The sequence below is a fragment of the Odontesthes bonariensis genome, chromosome 20, assembly GCF_027942865.1.
Source record: "Odontesthes bonariensis isolate fOdoBon6 chromosome 20, fOdoBon6.hap1, whole genome shotgun sequence".
Taxonomy (NCBI): Eukaryota; Metazoa; Chordata; class Actinopteri; order Atheriniformes; family Atherinopsidae; genus Odontesthes; species Odontesthes bonariensis.
This window is the reverse complement of record NC_134525.1, coordinates 19,222,637-19,240,883: the sequence shown is the minus strand read 5'-3', so window position 1 is coordinate 19,240,883 and position 18,247 is coordinate 19,222,637. Positions and strand designations below refer to the sequence as shown.

General features: G+C 40.5%; 2 protein-coding genes across 2 annotated transcripts in view; one reads left to right on the top strand and one right to left on the bottom strand.

The window, feature by feature from the left end:
- Window positions 1-347: 347 nt before the first annotated feature.
- klhl40b (kelch-like family member 40b) lies at window positions 348-5,191 on the top strand. Its single transcript, XM_075452961.1, has 6 exons — window positions 348-1,664; window positions 2,773-2,933; window positions 3,034-3,141; window positions 3,334-3,519; window positions 4,333-4,482; window positions 4,793-5,191. The coding sequence occupies exons 1-6, from the start codon at window positions 537-539 to the stop codon at window positions 4,902-4,904; spliced, it is 1,845 nt and encodes a 614-aa protein (XP_075309076.1). The 5' UTR covers window positions 348-536; the 3' UTR covers window positions 4,905-5,191.
- A 22-nt stretch (window positions 5,192-5,213) lies between these two features.
- Window positions 5,214-18,247, bottom strand: part of zbtb47b (zinc finger and BTB domain containing 47b) — a 32,378-nt gene continuing 19,344 nt past the window's right edge. Inside the window, exons 3-6 of the mRNA XM_075452960.1 lie at window positions 17,701-17,848; window positions 16,150-16,265; window positions 15,484-15,628; window positions 5,214-14,309 (exon numbers count right to left, since the gene is read on the bottom strand). Of these exons, the coding sequence (XP_075309075.1) occupies window positions 13,864-14,309; window positions 15,484-15,628; window positions 16,150-16,265; window positions 17,701-17,848 (855 nt within the window). The 3' untranslated portion in view covers window positions 5,214-13,863. The remainder of the gene's footprint in view (window positions 14,310-15,483; window positions 15,629-16,149; window positions 16,266-17,700; window positions 17,849-18,247) is intronic.

The following is an 18,247-nucleotide window of genomic DNA, read 5'->3' as shown; positions in this document are numbered from 1 at the left end:
AAAGGTTTGGGACTTTTTACCTGTGTATTTTCAAAATGCAGCTTCGCTGGACTCAAAATCCAGGATCTCCTACCCTACCTTTAATATAGTACAGTACTACATAATACAAAAAATGGTAAACTGACCGTGTGGCTAAGATGTCACAGAGACCCTATGAGTCATGGTGGACATTTTTGCAATGAAGCAATGCGTCAGCTGCTGGTGAGTCAGGGGATTGTCCCAGGGGAGTTGATGGGGATGGAGCTTGGAAAAGGGGACAGAGAGACATGGATATTGGATTTCATGTTCCAGAATAAAGCCCATAGCTCCAAGCTGAGCACCCGGTCTATAAATAACCTTCCAGTTGGAGCTCAGTTGAAGGGTCAGGACAGCTGTGGAGGAAGTGGGCCGTTCCGGGATTCAGCTGGTGCTCACATTGACTGTGCACCTAAACCCACTTTCCAGGCTAGAAACGAACTGCTCTGCTGTAAAGACAATTCATTTTTGTTAGATCTGCTGCCCCTTACAGGCTTTTTTCATATCTCCTGTCAGGAACGATGGCTCAGCCAATAAACCCAGCGGACGAGCCCAGGTTATACCAGCAGACTCTGCTCCAGGATGGCCTGTATGATCTGTTGGAGAATGACAAGCTGGTTGACTGCGTGCTGAAGATCAAAGACAAGGAGTTCCCCTGTCATCGCCTGGTACTGTGCGCCTGCAGCTCGTACTTCCGCGCCATCTTTCTGTCTGACCTGGAGGAGAGCAAAAAGAAAGAAATTGTCCTGGAGGATGTGGAGCCTGGCGTCATGGGACTGATCCTCAAGTACCTGTATACCTCCAAAATCAATGTGACAGAGCAGAATGTCCAGGACATCTTTGCTGTTGCTAACATATACCAGATTCCCTCTATTTTCACTGTGTGTGTGTCTTTTCTACAAAAGCGCCTCAGCCTCAGCAACTGTCTGGCTGTCTTTAGGCTTGGTTTGATGCTAGACTGCCCCAGGTTGGCTGTCTCTGCCCGAAACTACGCTTGTGAGCGTTTCCAGCTCATCTCCAGAGATGAGGACTTCCTCCAGCTCCTTCCTAGTGAGCTGGCAGCCATTTTGACGAATGACAATTTGAATGTAGAGTCAGAGGACACAGTGTTTGAGGCTGTGATGAACTGGGTGTCCCAAGATAGTGAGAGCAGAGAGAAAGAACTTCCAGGTTTACTAGATTGTGTTCGTTTGCGTCTCGTCACTGATGATTTTCTGAAAGAAAAAGTGGAGAAGCACAAGTTGATTTCATCCAACCCTGAGCTGCAACAGAAACTCCAGCTAGTTAGGAATGCCCGTGCTGGCATAATGCCCGAAGTTAAAACAGGAAAAAGCAAGAAGGAGGACAGTGAAGCCCAAAAAGATGGAGCGACTGAAGACGAGGAGGAGGAAGAAAGTCTTCTCCCTGGGATTCTCAATGATAACCTGAGATTTGGGATGTTTGTCAGGGACTTGATATTAATGGTAAATGACGCAGGTGCTGTGGCCTATGACCCATCAGGAAACGACTGCTTTGTAGCATCAATCTCCACACAGATACCTAAGAACCATGTAAGCCTGGTCACCAAGGAGAACCAGGTCTTTGTGGCTGGGGGATTATTTTTTGATGAACAGAACAAGGATGATCCGCTTTGCTCCTTCTTCCTGCAGGTAAGAAAGGTGCTTGATAAAGTTTTCAGAGCAAAGAAGATGAACAATTCTGAAAATTAAAAAAAAAAAAAAAAAAAACTTAGATCAGCCCTTCTTAAGATAATATAAGAATATGTATTAAATGAGCAAAAAAAACAAACATTTAATCTACATGAATGAAAGAATAAAGCCTGACTAAGTGTCGCATTTGCATTTACTAAGTAAACATGCAGAAGCAGTGTATGAAAAATTGCTTCTACAGAAATTAGAAAGTTAAGTAGCAGCAAGTCAACAACTGTGAGCACCTTCAGTTTGCTGCTCTGGAGCACTCAGGTGTGTGTTAACACAATGCCAAAAAGGAAAGACATCAGCAACATCTCAGAGAAGCAATTGTTGCTGCCCATCAATCTGAGAAGGCTTATAACGTACTTTCCAAATTATTTGGAGTCCATCATTCTACAGATAGAATGTAGTGGAAAACATTCAAGACAGCTGCCAATCTTCCCAGAAGAAGATGTTCCAGCAAGTTCACACTGACGTCAGACTGTGCAAGGCTCAGACAAACGGGAACAAACCCAAGAGCTGCATATCAGACTCTAGAGGCCTTAGTGAGCGTGTTCTGTCAAAGTTCATGACAGTGTAATTAGAAAACGTCTGGACAAGTATTGCTTGTTTGGAAGGAGGAAGCCTCTTCTCTCTTAAAAGAACAAGGCAGCACAGCTGAGATTTGTAAAGTAGGAGATGTTTGGTCATAATGCACAGCAGCATGTTTGATGAAAACCAAACACAGCATATCAGCACAAACCCCTCACACCAACTGTCAAGCACGGTGGTGGAGGGCTGATGATTTGGGCTTGTTTTGCAGCCACAGGACCTTGGCCTCTTGCAGTCATTGAGTCCACCATGAACTCCATACCAAAGTATTCTAGAGTCAAATGTGAGGCCATCTGTCTAACAGCTAATGTTTGGCTGAAACTGGGTCATCAACAGGACAATGATCCCAAACACTAGATCTTGAAATTGGTACAATTTCAAGATTGACCAGGGGATTTTTTTGTCATCATTATGTCCCAATATGTAAAGTCTTTCACACGACTGTTTCACAAATGTTTGACTCCTGTGACCTCAGTACGACCCCGTCAGTGCTGACTGGCTCGGGATGCCTCCCCTCCCGTCTCCCCGCTTCTTGTTCGGAATGGCTGAGGCTGAGAACACCATCTTCGTGTTGGGAGGGAGGGAGCTGAAGGAGCAGGAGTGCACTTTGGATTCAGTTCTGGTCTACGACAGACAGTGAGTAGACGATCCGATAGTTCCGATGAAACAATAAGAATGAACTCCTCAAGATGCAATTCTGATTAATCTACTTGTTTGTGCGGCTTATTTTTCACAGATCCTTTAAATGGGGGGAGTCAGAGTCACTTCCGTACCCAGTCTACGGACATGCAACGGTATCGCACAATGATATTGTGTATGTGATTGGAGGAAAGGGAGACAACAAGTAAGTATAAGTATGAAATATGATAATCAAATCTTATTTTGAAAAGTTTGAAGACAGAAGGACTGATCTTTTAATCCAGAAAAACATGGAACCCGATACATTTTCCTAATAAAAGTCATATAAAGGGAATTCGAGCCGAAAAGAAACCTCAAAACTTACTGTGTTGTTATTTTTGTTGAAAAAAAAAAAAAGGAGCTGTCTGAAGAAGATGTGTGCATACAATGCCAAGAGATTTGAGTGGAAGGAGCTCGCGCCCATGAAGACTGCGCGCTCCTTATTTGGAGCCACTGTTCATAAGGACAAAATATATGTGGCGACAGGAGTCACCGACGGTGGCCTGACAGACACTTTGGAAGTGTACGACATTGCTACCAACAAGTGAGTTCTTCCGAATATAGAGCTGAAATAATTTTCTTAGTTGCTTTTATTTACATTATCCCATTTTTAATTCTGGTAGCGTTTTACTATTTTCCTAAGCCAAAGTGTCAGATTTACTGTTTTAATTCATTCACAAAAATACCGTGCAGCCTATCGTGCAGTGATGATCAGAGAAATGACATTCCCCAGAGCTAACTTAAGTGTTGAACAAATGCTACCCTTTCAGTCAATCAAAAATGTATTATCAAAACTGAATGTTAAACAAAGAGAATGTTTGTCCTCTTTAGGGGAACATATAGATAGCAGAATTACTTGGTAGCTACATTACTAAAATCATTTTGCTAACAAATCGTCATTTAATTTTAATTTCTGGACTTTCAAAAATACAAATATGCCCACCTTTATTTCAATAACTTTAATTTCAATGTCTGTCTTTGCTCTTTGGTATGATTTTTTTTTTTGCAAATCGTGATGACTCGCAGCTAAATGTTTCATTGGCCAGTGTTAACTTAAGACTTCAGGTGTGTTTCTGGAGTGTTATATCTACGTTAAGGCATAAAAACATGACTTTTTAATGTCTGCTACATCTCCTTTTTCTCAGCCTAATAATTACGCATGCCTTTATATTAGACATTAATTACTTTAGGCCACGCCAACCCTCATTACACAAATACATCTCATCTGAAAAAGCAGGGTAAAGGTTGCCAATCCATCACAGTGTCAACACAGAGACAAACTAAGGTTTCTACAACAACTGTACTGTGGTTTACCCAGACTTAATAGCTGTATGTGTGTGTGCGTTACATGTTGCAGGTGGTCAGACTTTGTACCATTTCCTCAGGAGCGTAGCTCTCTGAATCTTGTGTCTTTGGCCGGTACCCTCTACACTGTAGGAGGTTTTGCCATGACGCCTCTGGAGGACAGCGATGAGATCCTTCCCAAAGAGATGAATGACATTTGGAGGTGCATCTTAAAAAACAGTCATTTCTGTTATTAAGCACTTTGTGTTGGACATTATTAAAGGGAATATAGTAAGTTATGTTTGTAGATTGTCACGCCAAAATTATAGCTGATTTGTCAAATTTTGCCTAATTTTGATTGTAAACTATATATGGGTTTGGTCTGATGACTGAAATCACAGTGCAGCAGGAATCACATTGAGTATTTGCTCTGTAGTGGTAGTAGTTTGTTTAACCAAAAACAGCCAAGCAAAATGTTACTCAGTCCAAGTTTTACCTTTTCTTTCATAACAAATGTCTGTTAACCTCCTTAGGTATAATGAGACGGAGAAGAAGTGGAACGGGATCCTCAGAGAGATCCAGTATGCCTCTGGGGCCACAGTTTTGGGGGTCCGCTTGAACACCCTGCGTCTCACCAAGATGTGAAAATGCTTCCAGCCTCCTGTTTGTCTACAGAAATTTGCTTGGATTGACTGCAGCACAGCGCCGTTTTATGGGAGTCTTAGGACAGATTCAGGGTCACCAACATCAAGATTCATTGTGGTGCGGTTGACTATCTCTTAATATTCATCTTACACAATGCTGTAGCTTTTTCTTCTTTGATTCCATTTTTATAAATGAGCTACTACAATTAATGGACAGATTGTGACGCTTACCTGTTGATAACTAACATTTTGTGCACCGAATGCAATAAAAACAAATCTTGACTGATATGGAGACTAAATTAATTTCCCAACACCATACAAACAGAAATAACAATAATAATAATAGAAGCACATATGTACATTTGCAATAATATATCTATATTGTTTAATATTGAAATGATGTTGTTATGCTTTGCTGTGTTACAGACAGTAAACACTGGTCAATAATACAATAAAAGACAGAAAATACAGACTAATGTTGTTAGCACCTCTAGACACTACTGTCCTTGTACTGTTTTTAGTATTTAATAGAGCTGAATGTTACAACTACTGCCTACACATGAGCTGTACACCAGAAGTAACTAAGACATACTGTAGTGTTTACATTATAAAGTAGAGAATCAGCGAATAACAGTACACATCATTATTTCTTTAACAGGGTGTAGTGTGAATAAGTATGGGAGATGCATCGTGGAGGATATAATTCTGAATAGACAACGGCGTTGGTGCTTTTTGTCAAATCTAGCTTTGTCCAAAAAGGGAAGGGGAAAAAAAATAAAAAAAATCATCAACAAACAAATTTCTTAAAACAGATGACAAAACATTCACATGCAAAATGATCAACATTTGTTTCAAAATTTTGTTCAGCCGGAGGAGCCCTGAAACTGACAAAAAAAAATCTTAAGATTTATGGAAAACCAGACAAACACTCATTTCTTATTCCAATTCTGTTGTTTACTTAAATGATCAGTGACTCATTTCACCGTGTACAATTTCCAGTTTTCTTCAAGGTTTCTCTCTTTGGCTGTTTACCGGTCACAATTCCATTATTTTTTTTTGCATATTGAGATGTATATGTCCAATTAATACCAGGGTAGTGACAGGTTTGGGTTATGTGTAATATTTGTAAAGTAATTTAGAGCACTGTGGCTGGAATTTTTTGCAAAAAAACACTGGTGGTAACACTGCACCAGTTTCGACAGCTATATGGAGCTGAAGCAAACAATTATGTCAAAAAACTCTAACAACATGTGCATATATTGTTAATCATTTATACGATAATATACTGAATATCTGCACACTGGTGTATTATCTCAGTATGAAGTACTACATTTTAGCCAACAAGCTAACAAACGAATTTAGCTAACAAACGCCGCTCATATTCAAGTGCATGTAATTGATCTTAAACGTAGACCACAATCAAACAAAGCCTCAACTTTTATTATAGTGTGTTATCTTTAATGTTTTGGTGGCACATTTCTTTTTAAACCACACTAAAACAGCCTTCTAAAAGTAGCTTTTAGCCTTTCAACCAACTGGTTGGTGGTTAAGAAAAAAGCATGGCGCTTTACATTTCTTTTAACTAATTATGTCTGTTTTGATTCTTGATTAGGCAAAAATTGATTGCTTACTGTATCGGTGGGTTACTGCTCGGTGACAAAAATGGTATAAAATGTCATAACCAGTGTACGAGATGATGTCTTAAATTTCTGGGTTTTTTTCTGGCCACTGCTTCAAAACCAAAAGATACTCATTTTTACTGACATAGAAGGGAAATCCGTAATATGATAATAAACTACCAGAACAGTGAAACTGGGCGTTTTCAAAAGTTAACTTACAAACGAGACTATTAACTGAATGATCACATTCGTTCTACTTTATTACATTTAATTTTGATTATTGAAACTTTTTTTCTTGCTTTCAGTTTTAGTGCTCTGTGAAATTAACCAAAATATGGCGCTTTTTAAAAAAAAAAAAAAAAAAAGCCAATCACACACACTCACAATGCCAACAACAATACATACAATATTTTCCGACCAATATCCACCAAGGGGTTTTTGTAATTCTTCCAAACACTTTTCCCAACATTTCTAGTTGAAGGCCACAAAATAAAACTCTTTTGGATGCAAACTTCAGTTTTAGCAGCTAAACCCAAAATAGCGCATCCAGTAGTAGTAGAGAACTCTCCAAACAAAGAGCAACTTTCGGAATACTCTTTACATTTGTGCAATTTGTGCCTCCTCTTCTCCTCTCGTCTCCATCCCCTGGGAGTCAGAAATCAGTCTCAGCAAAACACTTTGAGGGATGTCTCATTTCTTAAAATGTACCTGCAAGGTAGAGATGTAAGGAGAGAGGAGGCCTTTCGGAGGAATTCTAAGTCGAAATTCATACCCACGCGACGCGTCAGTGCTCGATGGTGGGTCGGCCTGAAGGAATTGTAACCACAATCAGTCATGAGATCAGACACACGATCAATCCAGTAATTTGATTGGCTGGCGCAGGCACAAAGCACCAGGATTCAATTCAGCAAGAGGTCTTCTCACAGTATATCCTTTCGGCATCAATGACGTCTAAAGGTGGTGTGACGCACTAATCCCACCTTGCACACTGAATTCAAATCAAATCTATACCATGCCACAAACACCTTTGATGTTCATCTGACAAAACAATCAAATACACCAGCAGGCAGCACCAACATAATCATCCGATGACGTTGCCGAGTCATATTTAATTATGGTCTGAGGCAAATGTGACTCGTTTTGGCAAATGCCCGTTACCTCAACCTCCACCGTCCTCGTTTCTACAAATCACCGCCCCAGTTGCATTTTTGGTGGGAGGGACTAAAACGAGAAGGGTCGAGGAGAGGGATTTAGGGATAAGCGTGGAAATGAAATGGGATAAGTGGAAAGGTTCAATACATGGCATTTGCCTTTAGTGCAGTTCCGAATGCACTATCAGTAAGGTGTCTTGGTGCCCACTTAATCAAAGACAACTTCTTATTTAACCACAAGGACACGTTCACCTTTGAACACATCTAATGAATGCAGGCCTTTGGCTGCTCGCCTCAGTGAGGGAAAATTTGGCTGATTGGAAGACAAACCGCCTTGAATAAAAGACTCCTGTGCACTGTGCAGAAATATCCCTTCTCAGTGACTACATGGATAATCTCTGCTTCACTGCCGTTGGACTGTAAAACACTGTAAAATGTTTTGGGTTTTTATGTGCACAAGACGAATGTCATCAATCAGGAATTCAGGGGCTCTGTAGCTTTGTGACAGCAATGAATAGCGAATATTCAATAAAGCCTTGCTCCAGCACAGGGATCATTTATTAAGACATATTGATAACACTTGTGTTGCGAGGCAATATTGTTGGTTTCAACACAGTCAACAAGGATCTTGAAAACCTTCTATTGTACACAACATTATAACCTTCTACGGTTTGTTTAACCGGAAGACCAACAAATACTTCATAGTGACAGGGAGAGCCTGTGCCATGAAAACTACCCCCGCCGGAGGGTAACCTTTAAACACACTTATAATTTTCCACAAGATGTTGCAATCTCTTTAGAAATTTAGCAAACACAAACGGAAACAATGAGACGTGTTTTTTTTTTTTTTTAGTGCACATTAATTATCTACGAATAGCAACAGATACAAATCAAATCAAACAGTGTGTTAGATTATTGTGTGGATTGAGATCAAGAGGACAAGTTCTCTATCACCAAGGTGCACAGCAGAAGCAGACACCCTGTTTTAGGCTTAAAACTTTCCTTTTTGACGAAGGTTATAGTTCGAGGGGGTTCAGGTGACTCTAAAACATCCCATAGTTATGCTGCTATAGGCCTAAATTGCTTGGGGACCTCCCATGATGCACTTTTCCTCACTCTCTTCTCCTTTTTCTGCTACATACATATAACATTACTGTTGTCATTAACTTGTGTTTCTCTTTCTCAGCTGTTACCCCTGGTGTCTGGTGTTATGGTGCTTGTTGTCCCCACTTTTCGGTCCTCTCAACCCCCAGCCGGTCGAGGCAGATGGCCGCCCTTCCCGAGTCTGGTTCGGCCAGAGGTTTCTTCCTGTTAAAAGGGAGTTTTTTTCTCTCCACAGTCGCCTTGTGCACGCTCAGCAGGGGGGGCGGGGGGATTGGATCAAAGAGAATTTTGGGTGCAATCTGTTGTTTTCCTTAGCTAGGCTACTTTAAAAAAAAAAAAAAAAAAAAAAGGCTTTGTACGTGTGAAATGGACTCATTTGTAATATAATGAACTGGATTTGATTGTTACAAAAATTGGCTTGAATTGGACCGTGTCTTTGAGGTGCCTTGACACGACATTTTGTTGTAATTTGGCGCTATACAATTAAAATGTAACTGAATTGAATTGAATTCCTGATTGGTGCCTTTTATAATCATCTTGCGTGCACAAGAAAATTATGATGGAAAGTGCATGATAATAACGTGAGCTCACAAGATAAAAGAAATATGTCTCAATGGCCCTTTGCGGGCTCCATACTCCATACATTCAGAACATAGAACACCTGCCAAGTACACATTTTGTTTTTTTTAAAAACAACTGCATTTAGATCATTTGCTGTAGTCTTTTTTTGCCAGGGAAACCCACACAGACAGACACAGCATCAGCATTAGCAGATTTGCTTGGAATGTCAGGGTTCAACCCCTACCAGCTGAATTGGAGAATAATAACACCCTCCTATATTTTTTCAGACGTATCAAGCTCTCAACTCGATAAAACTGGTAACATGTAGAACTAATTTCTCGCGATTACTGTTGTGAACAAAGTCCCAGATGCTTGTTTAAGGAAACAGACTGACCAGAACACAGAGTTCGACGTCAACAGAGTTCATCCTCAGCGCGGAGGATGTCGACAACAGACGAGTTATTCTGCAACACAAAAGGCTCCGTCCTGACACCTTTGCAACTTACTGAACACATTCTGATCCGTTTGGAAGAAACGACACACAAAGGTTTACTGCGGTTTTTAACTTTTGTTAAAAATCATTTCTGTGTCAATATTTTCCGAGTGAATTTAAGAGAAAAACTGAACGCAGTTTTTTTTCCATAAATCTGGAAACATATGGAAATCTTTCCATCATTTCACATCTTTTGCTAATCAAATTCACCTTGTATCTGCATGCATGTCCCTATTATTGGCTAGTGTGGCAAACAAATTCAAAGTGCATAAATCAGTAGTATTTACTACCATTTCTTCTCCTTTACCATCAGCTATCGTCACTATCCATAACAAAAAAACATACAATTCCCTCTATTTATAAGGCAAATACACAAACTAAAACCACAGTACATCATTATTATCTCTTGGGATGGTGGTCTCAAGACAGGGAAGAAGAAAAAGAAGAAAAAAAAGTCTAGGCGAGTATGACCTCAGTTCCTTTCTTTCCAAAGTAATATCAGCTTCTCCAATGACAGCTTGAGCCAAACTATAAGTGATGTGTGCTTTCAAAGGAGGCTCGTCTCATAGTGCAGGACTGCTAACAGGTTGCAGTTTACTTAATTGCCACAAGAGAGCAATAGTGCCTAACAGGGAGTCATTACAAAATTACTCTGCATATATAAAGATAGTCGTTTGCTGTCTTCAGTCTCTTCTGCACATTTAACTTTGAGAAAAACAATTATATCCAACTCCCTATTTTCTTCACTGATGATAATATAGCTCACTTTTACTTTCAAAATGTGGGCAATTGCTATCTCAAACGATTACAAGTGTTTAAATTTCAGCTAATTTCTGACCCTGAAATGGATTCAGTAACAGCCAGAATATAATTCAATTACATTACAATCGAACAGCTGTAGATTTAATTTAAAAGGCAGTCTCAGACTGGACCCTGTACAAAAGCAGCAAATCAAAATACAAAACATGTGTTTGACACTTGTTTGAAGAAAACAAAGATAGAATGTACCATTGTTAAATAATGTCTGATGAGGCCCTTACCGTATACCCATGGTAATTTAAAAAAAATACATGTGTCTGGGGTAGATGTAAAAATTAAACAAAGGTGCTCAAATTTGCCTTTAGAAAAAAAGATAAACAAAAAAAAAGAAGCTATTTCATTTACAAAAGCATTCACAAACTTCAACTTTCTAAAGTACCAGCAAAGACACGTGGGGGCACATTCAACTGACTCTCCCTGTAAACATGAGAAAAAAAAACACATTTGATCAGTTCATATACAGGTTAATGCTACACTACAAGGACACCATTTATAGATAAAGTGAGCAGAAAACATCAATAGTGACAACAGAGACTCTTGTGATTATGAAACCGATGAAATGTCAGAAGAATTCTCATTTGCATTCATGCAGTGAGTTGAGGGAGATGACTGATGCCACTCTCACATCTGTTTACTACAAAGTGACAAATGTCAGCTGGGCTGTTTTGCTTAGTTTAATTTAGCTTAATTTATCTCAGCTTAGCTTAATTTAGCTCAGTTTAGCTCAATTTAGCTTAATTTAGCTCAATTTAGCTTAATTTAGCTCACCTTAGTTTAATTTAGTTTATCTTAGCTTAATTTAGTTTAGCGTAAAGACTGGAAATGGCAGGACAGAGCTGGCTAAGTTCCATCTAACATCACCTTTAACAACAAAACAACAGTTCGTTGAGACTCCAGGAAGTCCTTGTGTCAAGAACATCAAACATTTCGGAGAAAGTCAAGACTGAGGTCTCATGATGGGGATGAATTTTTACCTCGAGTGGAGGTTTTTTAAGATTCTCACGGACGACTGACAGGCAGATCAGCGCAGTGTCTGCAGTCCTGCAGAGCATGTCATGTGCATTTTTTTCGATTGCATGCTGCGGCTTAATTGAACTTCTTGGTTTTAGGTACTTTCATGTTCACTGTTTTCCAGTTAATAATATTTAACTGCTTCCAATTTTAGTTTCCATGTCAAATGAGGAAATTAGAAAGAAAAAACATGCAAATGAAATACAGTTAAGTTTTACATCCAGTTGAAAAACAGCAAAGGTAAAGATAGAGCTGAGCCAAAATTTAAAGCGGTTCATCTAAACTACAAGCCCCCACTATGGTCACAAGATAAAAAGGAAGAAATGGGCATTGTTTTAGGGATTTCTGAGCTCATTATTAGAGGCAGGGTAAAGAGCTCTTTCTCATCAAAGGGAGGACGTTGAGGAGGCTCAGACATCTATCACAAGTGAGGTGTTCTAGGCATGTCCAACAGGAGGATGCCAGGGCAGACCAAGGGCACGCTGGAGAGCTTTTATCCCTCAACCGGTTAGGTAATTCCTCACTTTTCAACCGGAGGAGCTTGAGGAGGTAGCTGAGGAGTGGGAGGTCTTAGGAGCTCAACTTGGAACACTGCCCCAGCAAGTCAAAACCAACAGAAAATGGGAAAAAAAAACAAATGTATATTCTGATTCGATAAACAAGTGTTGATTAAGGAGCTAAGAAGATGCTGGTAGATGGAAGTTTTTTTTCTTTGGACAAAGCCAGTCCAGCCATTTCCAGTCGAGCCTCAAATTTGATCAACAGATCTTTGAGTGGTATGGATTTGTTTCATCCAGCTCTTGGCAAGAAGGCAAATCAGCATATCTCCAGAAATGTCAAGCCATTCCTTTATGAGAGCGGTATACTGAAAGGGGTTTGTTTCCCATCTGATTTACTCTGGCAGAGTACAGATTTTAGGGGTATTATACTGCATCACACTGTATGTTCACAAGTTTGATCAGCTTCTACAGATCACTATTTTCTAACAAAAAAAGATAGAACAGAAAGGTGCTGTGTTGTGACAAAAACGTTATCACCGTCAATGTTCTTTGAGAGATTTGGGCTATGAAATATTATGTAGGATTTATCATTGCACAATATGGGTTACATCCTGTAAGCATAAAATCTTCCCATTCCACTATGAGAACACATTTCTGTGAGCTTTTCTATCCTTCTATCTACTCATGATATTCTGCAAAATAATCACACCAATTGGATTCAACGGGAAAATGAGCTGTACGTAACATTACCACTAATATTAGGGTCCAACCTACAACTATATTGTGGGCTTTTAGTGCATTAGGTCTTACTAACGAGTCACAGAAGAGAAAGAAAAAAAAACGCCATCTTGTCCTGGTAGCCAGATCCGCATGAGAGGAGTGCGCTTGCTTAATGTAAGCAAAAGATGAGAATCAGCAATATTATCCGTCTCCTGACTTGGGGAAGATCAAGTGTTAACTCGCTGATCTGAGGATTCTCACCTCCAGTCTCCGCAACTCACATGCACACCATCAAACACCACACCATGCATCACAACTTCTCCAACGTCCCTGGAAGGTGCCACGAATTACACACAATCACAATTTGAAAAAAAACAAAGACAGATAGGAGTACATTTTGAATATCATTGGAGTTAAATGTAAGGTGCAGGATATATTATTAATGCTGTAATACATTATTTCACTGGAGCAGTTGAGCTAACAGGATTTGGTTATTGGCAATGTCATATACACGTATATGTTCAGAGACAAATCAGCATTTGGTTATTGCTGGGTCAGACCATAACTGCTGGCTACATCTTGGCAGAAAACAAAAGAATAAAATTTACTCTAATCATCATCTATCTATGAGTGACAAGGAAGGAAACTCTCCCTCCAGTTTTGTAAAGGATGCTAGAGTCTAATAGTTGTGCAAAGAGATGTGTGTGGGGTTGGGACAATTCAAATGAAACCAGTATAAACCTGTGAAATTCAAAGAGGAGTGATAATGACCATCCTACTGGACTCTGAGTATCTCCAGTATTCAACAGAGTAAAAAAGAACTACTTGTTACTGTTGTAGGTGTGTTTGTTACGAGGCCTCTACGAAGCCTTTTTTTTAAGTTCTTCAGGTGCATCACTCTCCCACTGAGAGTCCTCCCAAAAGCTCAAAGAAAAATAAAGAAACAAAAGTAACAAAGTGCTTTCGATGCTACAGAGATGTGTTAGTTGTTGGAGTTCATCCTACCAGCAGAGAACAAGGGAGGCGGTGGGGGTAAATGCGGAGCTGGGGGCAGCGCCCCCATGGAGTGCAGGAGAGGCAGAGACAGCTGGGCGCTGTGGAGACGATGGGGGCTCGAGGCGGCAGCGGGCGTGGTCACGGACGCGGCGGGGGTTGTCGTCCTCAGCTGGGCATGACCGGAAGAGTCCGCTGCCGGGGAGGCCAGGGGCCGGTCGAGGCCGAGGGGGTCGCTGCAGTCGGAAACCATGGGGTTGCTGACGCGGAAGCATTTCTCTCTGTGGGCCTTGAGCATGTTGGAGAAGCGGAAGCGCTGGCCGCACACCTCGCAGGGGTACGGCTTTTCTCCAGTGTGGGTGCGGCGGTGGCGCTTCATGTTGGGCCGGCTCGTGAAGCTCTTCCCACAGATCTCACAGATGTATGGCTTCTCTCCTGCAGAACCAAAGACATGCCATGAGAAACCCAAAGCGAAGCATCACTCAACCCTGCAGCTGTCCTCAGCTCTGCTGACCTTTTCATTACCATACAGAGCAGTGCTTTCCTTTATGGGCTGCGACTGTACCGTTTTGATTCTGACTGAAAGTTCTCCATCAGAATTCCATCCAGCTGCAGCAGGTAGTTGTTTTCCCACTATAAGCAACCTGTTCCAGCTTGATGGTAAATGATGAATGGTGAGCAAAAGGGAGAATTTAATTGCTGAGGAACTTCATATTTCACTCAATAGCTGCAAAATAAAGCAGCACCAAAGGGACAATTTGACTAGAATCATCAAGGGATCACGCACACATCTCCACAATGAATTAATGTTGCTTTATGTCTGTTGGTTAAATAAATAATCAACGGTCTGTTTAGTTGTTTTGTAGCCAACTCTCTCTGCACTCAAGGGTGCACAAACCTGGTGAACTTTAATACTGATTGGTAGGTGGTGTGTGTTTGGGCTAATGGAGGGGGCTGTTTCTAAATGCACAGAAGCAAAGAGAACTCTTCCATCACTTCCATGTGAACTTTAATGCCAGAGTGAAGCAAATTCATAGATTTACATGGAAATACGTTATACTGTGCGCAGACACCGGATTTTAAGGCAAGCTGAAAAGCTGACCTCAACTCCTGACACTGAAATGTTATAAACAGATGTAATATGCTGCAGAAATGAACAATTAATTTGCCAACTCTTCTGCCCCAATCATGAAAAACATTTTCTCTGGCCAGTAGAATTGGCAGAACTAATGATGCTTAACTAAATTAAGGCGGAATAATGAGATGAAGGAAAAATGATCTAATTTTGTCAGGAGGAAAGGTGCGTAGTTCTGCAGATGTCGAGGCGACAACCAGCTCAGAGAATCAGATTTTTGATTTGTGGATTTGAAGGGCCAAATGAACATATCTCCTGCCATAGTTGTTATGGCACTGTGTATGCTTATACTTTCTGGTGATACTACCCACGGTTAATTCAATTTGTAAACCACCAGCAACTCACCAGGGAGGTAAGAGTGCTGTATAAGTACTCTGAAATTCTTATTCTTTGAGGAGAATAAAACACAGCGTTGTCATTCAGTGGCAAACCGATCGTGAAAATCCCCAAAAAGTGCAACAAAGAGTGACTAACCAGTGTGTGTCTTCATGTGTTCATCGAAGTACTGCTTCATGTTGAAGTCCTTGCCACACCACTGGCACATGAACTGCTTGTGTCCGATGTGGATGCTCATGTGAGAGCGCAGCTGGTATTTGTACTGGAAGCGCTCGCTGCAGTTCTGAAATGGCACGTAATTGGTCACTTTTACACAAAGTCTTTGCAGTTTATGCGATGCAATTAATTTGAATCTTAGCGGCCCTACAGAACACGTTGTGACAATATTTTAGCAACAAAATAAAGAGTGTAACAAGCTGAAAGCTGCTTATTCTTCGCCCTGCTGCGTAACAAGTGGTACGTTCTACAGCTTAATAAGTGTAACTTGAATTTCTCAAAGATCAAGCCGTTCTAGCCATTTTGTGAAAAACATGAGATGTGATGCAGCAACAGGTTAGCAGTTTTAATGCTAAGCTAAGGTAGTATAAATGTCATTTTTTGTAAGCAGTTAAGTTTCACTTTCTTGAAAATTACTACTAAGGAGGCTGTGTATAAAGACAGCCAAGTGTTTGATTAACATAGTTTCCTCTGTCTGTATATGCTGATATGTCTGGATGCCTGCCTGGATTTCTTGACCTCAACGTGGGCAATTTTGACACTCATGCGAATCACATGGGTGCAGCAGCGTCAAGAAGGAGCTCAAACCTCACACTTGAAGGGTTTCTCTCCGGAGTGCTGTAGAGAGTGAACCTTCAGGGACATGCTGCGCTTGAACGACTTTCCACACGTCTCACAGGTGAATGGCATGTCCTTCGTATGGGCTGCACACGCACACGCACACACACACACACACATTACAAGATTAGTTAACGCATTTCAGTACCAAAACAGTCTTCATCAAAAGGCAGCAGCTTTTTTTTTTTCCCTCATGGGCCAATTACAAAGCTACAGACAATGGATACTCCTGTACTTAAGAGCCTACATCATTTTGCTTTGCACATTTCAGAGGGACTTTCTTCCAGCACAGGCACCCAATAAATCATAACACTGTAAAAAGTGACTGTAAAACATTTGTCCCACAAATGTCCAGAAGTTAGTCACAGAAGCCCAATAAAAACCTCAGACAACTCTCACTAAAGCAGTAAAATATCAGTCTAAAACAAACGGAACCAAAGCTGAAAGGGAAACCTAACCTGGAGTCATTTCAGATGCTTGTGCAGATTATCGGAGTATCAGATTACCAGAAAAAAAGACAACATTCAAACTCATTGCTCTCTTTGCGGGATGCACGGCGGAAGTTTGCCCGCTCAGTACAGCAAGGCAGTGACTTCCTTACATTAACATGAAGCGTGGCCAGATCTGCTGCCACACTACAGACCACAACTTTGATTATGACTCACACAGAAGGTGAATTTAGGTTTGAAATTCCATAAGTTAAATATTTACAATAAATGACTTAAAATAACACTATCAAATTTAAAATGAATAATGCATGAATTTTAAATGCTGTGTTAAAAAACTGTTGATCTTTTCCCAATAGATGCGAAACTGGCAGCTGATCACCATCTTTTTTTTCTTTTTCCATTTCAGTCGTTTCGAACACTCATCTTTTTGTTAAAATTGTCAAAAAAAAAAAGATTTTATAATCATAGCGTCATCTGACAAAATTACCATCCGTGTAACTTAAACCCAACACCTGCGCAGTGATTCTAGCCACACTTACATGTATGATGGTCTCCCACAGAATTAATTACAAACAGCAGAATGTCTTGAACGTTTTCTCACACAGTCCACAGTGTCTGACATACTTCAGCCAATAATTTGATTCCGCTTCTGTGCATTTATAAGAACATTTGGGATTTCTTAGCCACGAATCAATCCTCCACCAGAAGTGAAAAATGAATAAATACATACATAGAATCCAACTAAATCCAAAATTTAAAGGGGTGGCATTGTAAAATGGGTTGAATTGACAAGCAATAACCCGCCTTCTAGATAAGTCATTTCCTCCCAGTTTTCAACAAGCCTTACAAATATCAAGCAAGGCAGACACAAACTATTCTTGGATGGATGTACACAAACACTGTGGTAAGCCCGTTTGGGAAATGCGATGCTTATCTCCTCGAAAAAAGGAAAAAGGAAAGCAACACCCAAAACAAATCCTGCACAGCAATCAGGAAGACGGAGAAGAGGAAGCCTAAAATACACATGAGAACAAGGTGACCAAGCAGGATAGTCGATTTTACTGCCACTCACCGACCATGTGCTTCCGGACGTGAGCCATGGTGTAAAACTTCTTTTCGCAGATCTCACAGGAGAACTTCTTCTCAGCGTAGCCGTGGACAATCTTGTTATGCTCATGTAACGACCACAGCTTCTTGAAGGCCTTGCCGCATGTCACACACTTTAAAAGCACAAACAAGAGAAGGTCACATATGAAGATTACTGCCATCATTCAGTTATGAGATGTTCAAAAGACCAACATCTGGAACAGGCTTTTTCAGATTCAATCCAGGTGTGTGCGTTTATGCAAACCCTTGAACATGCCGTGTGGCAAAAAGGCAATTAGCCCGTAGATTAAAGCAGCAAATGATCTTCAAACCCACAGTAGGAGTCCAGCCACTCAACGCAGAGGGAGTAAGAGCGGAGGTTGTGAGACTGAACTGATCATTACTGACTGCCAGTTAAATATGAAACTCAAACTGGTTTTAATAATTGCAAATGTGCATGTATACCAATTAGGAACAAAATAACAGCCAGTGCATTACAAGTGTTCAGTGATCAGACCACCATAATAAAGCTG